Source organism: Lupinus angustifolius, chromosome LG17, assembly GCF_001865875.1.
Source record: "Lupinus angustifolius cultivar Tanjil chromosome LG17, LupAngTanjil_v1.0, whole genome shotgun sequence".
In the NCBI taxonomy this organism is placed as follows: domain Eukaryota; kingdom Viridiplantae; phylum Streptophyta; class Magnoliopsida; order Fabales; family Fabaceae; genus Lupinus; species Lupinus angustifolius.
The window spans coordinates 15,001,532-15,010,901 of record NC_032025.1 but is presented as its reverse complement, the minus strand read 5'-3'; the positions used below and the strand labels follow the sequence as shown (position 1 = coordinate 15,010,901).

The following is a 9,370-nucleotide window of genomic DNA, read 5'->3' as shown; positions in this document are numbered from 1 at the left end:
TAGTTAAACTTTTTTCAGGTTTAGATGATTTCCTAGAGTTTTCATATAACTTGTGGAGTTTTTTGCTCCTATCTAAAGTCCATTTTAGTGCATATTTATGGTATATAGTCTTATTAATATTATCTTCTATACATTGGTGAGATAGCGGATAAATTAAAATATTGACAGACAACCAAAACCTTGAAATTAGAGAATATTGTAAGTTTCAGAAAAACCCAAGTATATGCCATGATCAATTACTGTACTTAGTGTTACTGTGCATCACCATCATTAAAATTAAACCTAGTTTGAAAGTTTCGAACTTCGTCTTTTGTCATGTCTTAAGGTTAATCATATACATATATATTTAAATTAAGGTGGCAAGACAACTAGAAAAATTACAAACACAAACAAACATGATTTTAAACGCGCATGCAAGCATGCCGGAAGTTCACTTGAATATTTAATTTTTTATATGCATTTGTATTCTTTATTGATAAGTCATATTTAAAAAAAGTTTATGCCTCTCTACATATAACGTTCTATATACCTACGGGTGTTGATTCAAATGATACATGTTTGATTCTCCTTAATCCAGATCTCGGGTTCGAGTCTTGTGGATATAAAAAATGTCCGCTGGGAGAGTTAGCCCCACGTAACCGTAGATATTCCCGACTCGAACATAATTGTCTTCAGTACGAAATACATGTGGGAAACCAAAAAAATATAACTCACTATATAATATCTAGATAACATTAAATTATATATAGCAAATATATTCTGTATAATTACACTCCATATGTATTTATTTAGATACTTCAACAAACATTTCAATTCCTCACAAATGAATGTTTCACACTTTCACAAATGAATGCGAGAGATAATTTTATAATGTCAACGTTTTTTTTTTATATATTTTTTAGAATTATAATTACTTTTATGCATTCTTTTAAGGCTTTTAAGGGAAAGGATCTACTTACCCCAAAATTAAGTGAAAAAAAAAAGACATTTCACCTAGTAACTATCTATTTTAAGAAAATTCAATAGTTTAAAATAGTGGGTAAATCTAAACAATTGAATTTTAGTAGAATGAGTAGTTATGATGTGGAATAACTTTTCTCAACTTACTTAAGTGTATCATTTCCATTCTTTTGTCAATGTAGAGATATATACTCAGTGAGTATATCATCCTACATTCATTTATATTATTTCTTCGAAAAAATCAATAATAAATAGAAGTAAATGATAAATAATAGATCGACCGTAAATAAAAAATTTCCTATTAGTATATATAATTTTTTCTGAATTAAGAAATGGTATAAGAGGAGACTAATTATGAGTTTATAATCTCTAAAACATGGGAGAGGACAGTAAGTAGACAAACATGTGTTACAATAAAACTGAACAAAAACAGCAGAAAGGTTACTTGGGATTGGAGCTCTAAAATTAACATAATATATAAGTATATAACCATTGCTTAAAGGCATGGGTTCAGTCTGACAACTACAGCTCTAAAAACATTATGTCATCAATTAACTAATCCATAAATTACCTAAACCCAATCAAAATGTTCAGAATTCTGCTAATGGGGTTTCACAATAATGGTTTAAAAAGATATTGAATTAATGAGTTTTTGGATAACCAAGTTGAATAGGTGAAGAGGGTAGGTAATTAATCAATGACCGAGGATGGGGACAAGGTGTTTGAAGAAATGTGGAAGAGAGGATATGGGTAATGGAAAGGAGCGTGTGAAATAAAAATCAATTGTTTGCTATGTGTGTAACAAGTGTGTCGAGTAAGAGAAGGTGCATGAGGGCACATGTAATATGTTATCCCGAAATTATGTCTTGTATATTATCCCAATAAAAAAAATCATATGAATTAAAAGTATAATTAATTTTATTATTATAGTTGATTTTACTTCATCATTAGACGATATAATATATGAGACAAAATTTAGGACAAAAAAATTATTTTAGTTGATATAAGTCACTACCCACTTATGTTTTCTTATTCAATCATCAATGCACATTGCTCAATAAGCACTAGAGCACCATCTTAAATAACTTCTGCTATATTACCCATAACTTGCTCAGCATAATAACAGAAATTGGGACGAAATTGAAATAAAATAATCTGTCAGGAATGCCCATTTCATGCTTTATTTTTAATTAATAATAAAATCAATGTTTTTTTTTCACTTTTTAATTAAGGGAGTCTCTTTCATTAAGCATATGCATTTTTGGTTAGTCTGAAAGTTAAGAATGGATCATTTTGTTTATGACGTTCCTCTTATAGATATAAACTTTTTTTCCCTATGATTTGTTCTACTCATTTGAGTAATGGACTAATACTAAACAGAACAAGTGGAAAGAAAGGGAAAGAACCAAAATGAGAGTGTGGCACTTGCGTACATAATTGGCACTATTATGAATAGTCACTGGCCATGACCAGTTTGTTTTCTTGTATAAGTCCCAATCTTTCCTTTGACGTTTAAAGTTGAGGTAGTTTTTGCCGTGTGAATACAATAGATACTTAGAGCATCTCCAACCATATTTTTATGGAGGTCTTGGTCGGTCAAGGTTGTTTTTGTAAGAGGTTTATTGAAGCAAAATAAGGACAAATTGAAGCAAAACGAAATGAGAAAGAGATGTTGAAATAATAGAATGAGAAGTTCATTTTTATTTATCTTTTCAATGACAAAAATATTATTTTATCAATTATAAAATGATATAAGTGTTACACTATATTATTTTTATTTTTATTTTTCAATACTTATCTTCTAAATACTGAAGAAGATCCATACTTCTTTTATATATTATATAGGATGAACACTATTTCCTATTCCAACAAATCTCTTCCATTACAAAAAGGTTAAATTAATTGTAGATGCTAAATTTGTTGAAAATTTTAAATAGGTCATCAATTAAACTGCAAAAAATGTAACTAGGTCCCAACATGCATAAAAAGATTGTAATTGGATTACTCAACACTTTTCTTTAGAGTTCTATAAGTTTACTTTAAGTTTTCTTTGAGCAATATCTACTAGTCATTTGTTCATCTTAATATTTTAGAAATTTTCATCCAAATGTTTTTTTTTTATTTTTGAGAAAATTCAAATAAATTACATTACTTTTTTGGAACCTTAATAGAAATATGTTCAGGTACAATTATAATTTTTTATATATTCAAGAACTCAATTAAATTTATTCAAACTTTTTTTTCTAATAAAAATTGATATAAGTATCTTGAATATGAATGACTATGCCAAGAATCTTGTGAGAAGAAAATAAATTATAAGGTATTGCTATAAATATCATATATTTTATTAGCTAGCTCGAACCATAAAATCGACCAATGATGTATCAAAACCGGTGGAATTTGAAATCGTTTTTATAGGTGGATAAATGTGCAAATTTCTATTTTTTTTAAAAAGTCTTGGCAAAAGGATGCCATTTTTCTTTGAAAAAACCGGGGTGAAAATAAAAATGGGGAAAGGAAAAGTAAAATGGATTATTGTCCTCAACAGAAGCTCCTTTGCGCTTATTGTTTGATAACCTATATGATATTTATAATATTGCTTCATATAGGGAGTAGAGCCTGTAGGACAAATTAAGTTAGAATATAATATGAGTGTAAAGTTTATCCATGATTCATGTTAAAGATATTTTGAAGAATTAATACAGGTTATCATATAAATGATGGGTGATATTTTTTTAGTACTTCTAATTATATCCCTATCTAAGTCTACTTACGAGTTAAGTTTTGTGAGGAAAATAAAAAGAAAACTTGAGAATCATGAAATATATTTGTCAAATGACTTTGAAGTTTCTTTTTTCCCTTCATTCCCATTCAAAATTTAACTCGCAAATAAACCCTAAGAAACTGATTCCTCAACTTGTATAACTGTATTCTAACAAGTGTCCTCCACAAAAATCAAACTTATCTTTTGGTCTTTATGGGAATTAACATCTTTAACTTATGGTTTGTTAAGTATTTTTATAAATAAAAAACTTGATGATTAGAGGTAATGTCATGTAACAATGTTGATTAGGCAGAACAGAACACTGGGACCATAGTCTGGGACCGCAACAATTTAGTAGTCCCCACGCGTGCTTCTAACCCCACTCACGTGCCACCCAGCCAACCCCAATGGTGCGCGCGGTTCGTTTATATAAACCCCTCACCACACACATTCACAGTGTAGTAGTAGTATTATTAGTACACCACTAGTTAATGCTTTTCCCATAATACATAATGCAATAGTCCACTTCAACAATAATACTAATCAGCAATAGCACTCTCCATTTTCTTTTAATTACAAGTTAACGAAAACATACAAATGGAGATACAAAATGAGATAAGTGTGTCAAAGTTCAAGAGGGTTTGTGTGTTTTGTGGTAGTAGCCCTGGAAAGAAGAGTAGCTACCAAGATGCTGCTATTGAGCTTGGCAAAGAATTGGTATTACTATTTGTTCCTATGAAAACTATGTGCCAATTTTTTCCTAGTGTTTTTCTTCAATTTTGGGGTTCAATATCTTTTGTTTTAATGAAAATATCATGACAAGCTTGCAACTTCATTAGGGTAAGTTCATTTTTGTTCATAACATGTTTGTAACTTGTTCACACTATTCTTCAAATTGAAATTTGCCTTTATTCTTGGTTGAGTTTGTATTTGCATCTATTTAATGGAAAAGATTCATTTTTTTTCTTCATCCATTCACTCAAAAAGAAAAAGGGTCAGTGATTATTTGCCCAGTTTTTCAGGAACCTGTTATTCTTTGCCTTTAATTTTTCATGTCCCTTATTCTGAACTTGAAAGAAAGCCTCCATTTTGTTATTCCTTTAGTGACTCAATAGCTCTGAGATGAAAACTTGTACGGGTTTACTAGTTCTCCTTGCTGATTGAGGGTTAAAGAATCTTATTAAGTGCTTTTTTTCCTGTTTACTTTCAGTCTTATGGATTTCGAACAGTTAAAAATGTACTGTGGTATTTATTTTCCAAGTGGGTCATCATTTATACATTCTTTCTTTATTGTTTTTTTTGACATCATATTATTATAGCCATTCTTATTTACTTGTATTATTTTAGTCTTAATAATGTTTTGCTAATTGTTTTCTAAAGGTCTCAAGGAACATTGATCTGGTTTATGGAGGGGGAAGCATTGGTCTAATGGGTTTGGTTTCTCAAGCTGTTCATGATGGTGGAAGACATGTCATTGGGTATGAACATGAATATGATGATGATTTTCTCTGTTGCACATTGTTTTCTATTTCTGATTTCTCTTATACCCTCAAAGATGTTGGGTAAAGAGAAGATTAAAAAATCAGAGTCAATCAGTATCAGTATCCATTTTGTTTTGTGCTTAATATGTGTTGGTCTCTTTCTCCATTAACACTATCATTTGTCATGTTATTGTCTCTTGCAGAGTTATTCCCAAAACGCTCATGCCTCGAGAGGTATGTCTCCTTCAGCCAGGAGAAAAAGCTTATACTCTTTTTCTTCTCCATAATAAAATATTGCCTAGTTGTTTCATTCTATTTTATTTGTTTACCTTATTTTGTTTCTTTTCATTTCTTTTTCCTTTACTGATTCTATATTCCATTAATGTATTTCCACTTGTTTTATATACAACTTCTTCATTTTCATTTATACTTTCATTACCCCTAAGTTCATGTAAGCTCCTTTTCAAGTCCAAAGCGTTATATTTTTCAGTTTTGTTGATAAAGTTTGTTCCTTTGTTGATGTTTTGGGTAGTCTGTTTCTATCTGTTTTTCTTATGCAAATGATTATGTTTACATAAGCTCCATTAGCTTTTACAAGTTTAGAATATTTCTTTCTCTATACCTTTTCTTTGTTAAATATTTTCAATCACTTTTGTTACTATTTATGATTTATGAAGTAAATTAATGATTACTGATGTCTTTATTAGTCAGGTTAACCCTGCAACTCATCATCATTATTCTTATTTTCTGTTCTTTTCCCTGTGCATTGGTACCTTATGCAGCTAACTGGTGAAACAGTGGGAGAAGTTAAGGCTGTGGCAGATATGCATCAAAGGAAAGCAGAGATGGCTAAGCATTCAGATGCTTTCATTGCATTACCAGGTTAGCCTGAAAAATGCTTAGGTACCGTAAGAAAAAGTAGAAACATCAAGGTCCTTGTTACTTTTATTAAAAACTTCATTTTTTTCCATTGATCTCTCATTGTTACTTTTATTCAGCATTCAACAAAGCTGGTTTGTTCAACCTTTTTGCTAAAACATTATTAAAAGGTCTATTCATCATGCCTAATCATAAGTGTTGTTCACAGGGTTTTACCTATTATACATGTACTTAAGTAATGGATAATAAGGACTAGTCATCCACTAAGTAAATGTTGAGTCACTGAACATATATATATAGTCTATATATATACACTATATATATAATCTATGCACTGTCAGTGTAAAGTTTTTTACACTCACAACACATCACCCACTATTGATTTATATTATTTTTATTTGAGAATCAATGATAGTTTAACATATGAATGATATGACAAAGGGGTAAAAACCAGTTACATGTATACATATTAAATTGTATATATATACACACACAAGTGGACAAATATGTCATAGTATTAAAAAGAGTATCAAATGAATATATGTGCTAGTTTTTATTCAATACAAAATGACACTGCTGCAAAATCATTTTGTGACTTTATTTCACATATCCCAATGTTGTGGTGATTAGAGAGCAACCCTTCAGAACTAGCTGATCCTGACCCTTTAACATCTTTGGCTAAAGTTTGAATTTCCAGCGGCTCTGAGCAACTGTGGTTCTAGTTCAATACCATTTATATCTATCTCTGCATTTTTTGATAAGGAAGGGAAGTAAAGCAAAAAAAGAACTTTCACAAGATAACATTTCCAAGTAGCACCTGTACCTGACATAGAATAATGCTTTACCCTTTTCAAAAACTTTTTTCCTTCCAGTAGTAGTTGTTATTATCTTCATTAGTAATTGAGTGCTGAGAATTAGTGACAGATAGATAAGGCACGCAAAGACAAAGTTTTCAATCACTCTATCTTGGGATCCCTCAATGAAAGTGGATTCTCAAAGCTCCAAGAATAGATGCAAGAATAAATTAGACATTTGATAACTTGTCATTTACTAAACACTACATGCACCCAACATAGAGTTGTTTTTTAGTCATAAAATGTGGAGAAAAAGACACTACTGTAAATCAAACAATGATATAAGTAAACTCCAACTTTTGTTTTGTAATGCCATTCTTATAAGTCAATATAAGTTGGAAAAAAATGGTTTTTTTTCTATTTCTGTATCTCATAAATATAATCTCAATCATTGGTTGCTAGCTTTTCACATTTTCTAGCATTAAATTCTTGAGAAACTAATGCTAGTTACATGCAGGTGGTTATGGTACTCTAGAGGAGCTTCTTGAAGTCATAACTTGGGCTCAACTTGGGATTCATGACAAACCAGTAAATTACTTGTCACATTTTGTTGTGAACCATTTTTCATGGTTTTGTTGCCTTGTCCTATTTATTTAAGACTAATTAGATGTGACATTCCAAAACTTTCAGGTGGGATTAGTAAATGTTGATGGATACTTTAATTCATTGCTGTCATTTATTGACAAAGCTGTGGAAGAAGGGTTTATTAGTCCCAATGCCCGCCACATTATTGTATCAGCACCAACAGCAACAGAATTAGTGAAGAAATTGGAGGTAAAAAATAGTTAATAAAAAAGCTGAATCATGCACCATTTTTTCTATAAGCACATTTGCATCAAAAGTTATTTCACATACTATTAAAATAGAAGATGAAAAGGTAATTATATTTAGATCTTGTTTAACAATAAAGGGTATGCTTTTATCATCTATATTAATTGTATATATTAATAACTTTTTCTTATGCAGAAGTAAGCACTAAATGAAAATATTATAATGTTTAATTGACAGGATTATGTTCCTTGTCATGAAAGTGTTGCTTCCAAGTTGAGCTGGCAGATGGAACAGCAAATAGCTTATCCTCAAGAGTTTGACATCTCAAGGTAGCTGCTATTTGGGTTTACTTAATGTGCAAGGAAGATGAGACTAGAAAGATAGAATTTTGAAGGTTGAAGAAGCTATATTATGGATAATTAGTACTCTGCTTTTCTTTTACCTTTTTTGGAATTTCTTTTGTAAATTACTGGTATTGACCTCAATATGTGAAACTACTTTATTCCCTTGTGTAAGTACTAGGGGCTTCAGTTCTGAACATGTTTATTAACTAATTTTAAGTTTAAATGGTCTCAGTACTTTTGACACTAATATATATGTCTTTGCCCCATATTTCTAGTGTTATTTTCTGAGCAAGTTAACAGACAAAACCATGCTCAAATCTTGAATGGAAAATAAGATTAGTAATTAATGATTAATGATAGTCTTATATTATTTCCATATATTTTCTTTTACACTTAATTTTCTTTATGTATCTCTTCCTTTTTCCATCACATTATCAATTACATATCCTTCATCTCTTAGTATCTCCTTTCCTACATCATCTACACTGAAAAAAGTTATGAAAGAAACATTTTCCTAAATAATATCCAATTGGTTAATAAATGGAATTGTCGTCCATTATTACTAATGTTATTAACCCTTTACCAAGTGAACAGTTATATATTTTCCAGTTAATTAAGAATGGGACCTGTGTGGTTCATCTGGGACCTGATTTTAAGAATCCAGATTATGAGTTCAAAAAGTCTTGGAAAGCTACAGACAAATATAGACAAGAGACTGGCCCGACCAACAAGCAATAATGGTGTTACAGTTGTAACCTTGGTTTACCAAAATTAAACTTTATAGTATGAGAATTTTTTAGGTAAAGCACTGTTCAGAATATCATAAGCACTTTATTGAACAGTTGACATTGTGAATAAATTTTTTAAAACATGTTTAATCTTGAATCAAAAGCTGCTTACCCATAAAAACAACTCTCAATACCGCTTAGAATGTGAACAAAATGAAAGTGTATACCAAAAACTTATCCATTTTGTTTCTCTAAAAATTAAGACAAACAAATGGAAGTGTATATGTCCTTGGGTTAATTTGAAATATATCATGATCTTAATCAACTAATATTTAGTAACAAAGATGGTATTATTACTTACCCTTAATATATGCTATGTTACTGAAATATCTCATTGTTACTAAAGAAACTCTTAATGGGTATGAAATTAATCTTTTTTTAGTATGTTACTGCCCTCACAACAAGTGTCATTTCTAGGAATCGAATACTTAATTTTTTAGTCTTTTTGGGATCTAGTGAGATCTTCCCCTCTTTCATTACATTTCATTCTTTTCCCCATCCAAATATAACATGTTACAATCTGAATTGT

The 9,370-nt window shown here is 30.2% G+C and overlaps 1 protein-coding gene across 1 annotated transcript; it reads left to right on the top strand.

Annotated features, from left to right (window-relative positions):
- Positions 4,211–8,276, top strand: LOC109330574 (cytokinin riboside 5'-monophosphate phosphoribohydrolase LOG3). The gene is made up of 7 exons (XM_019564810.1): positions 4,211–4,441; positions 5,105–5,202; positions 5,409–5,439; positions 5,988–6,087; positions 7,396–7,466; positions 7,569–7,712; positions 7,947–8,276. The coding sequence occupies exons 1-7, from the start codon at positions 4,322–4,324 to the stop codon at positions 8,040–8,042; spliced, it is 660 nt and encodes a 219-aa protein (XP_019420355.1). The 5' UTR covers positions 4,211–4,321; the 3' UTR covers positions 8,043–8,276.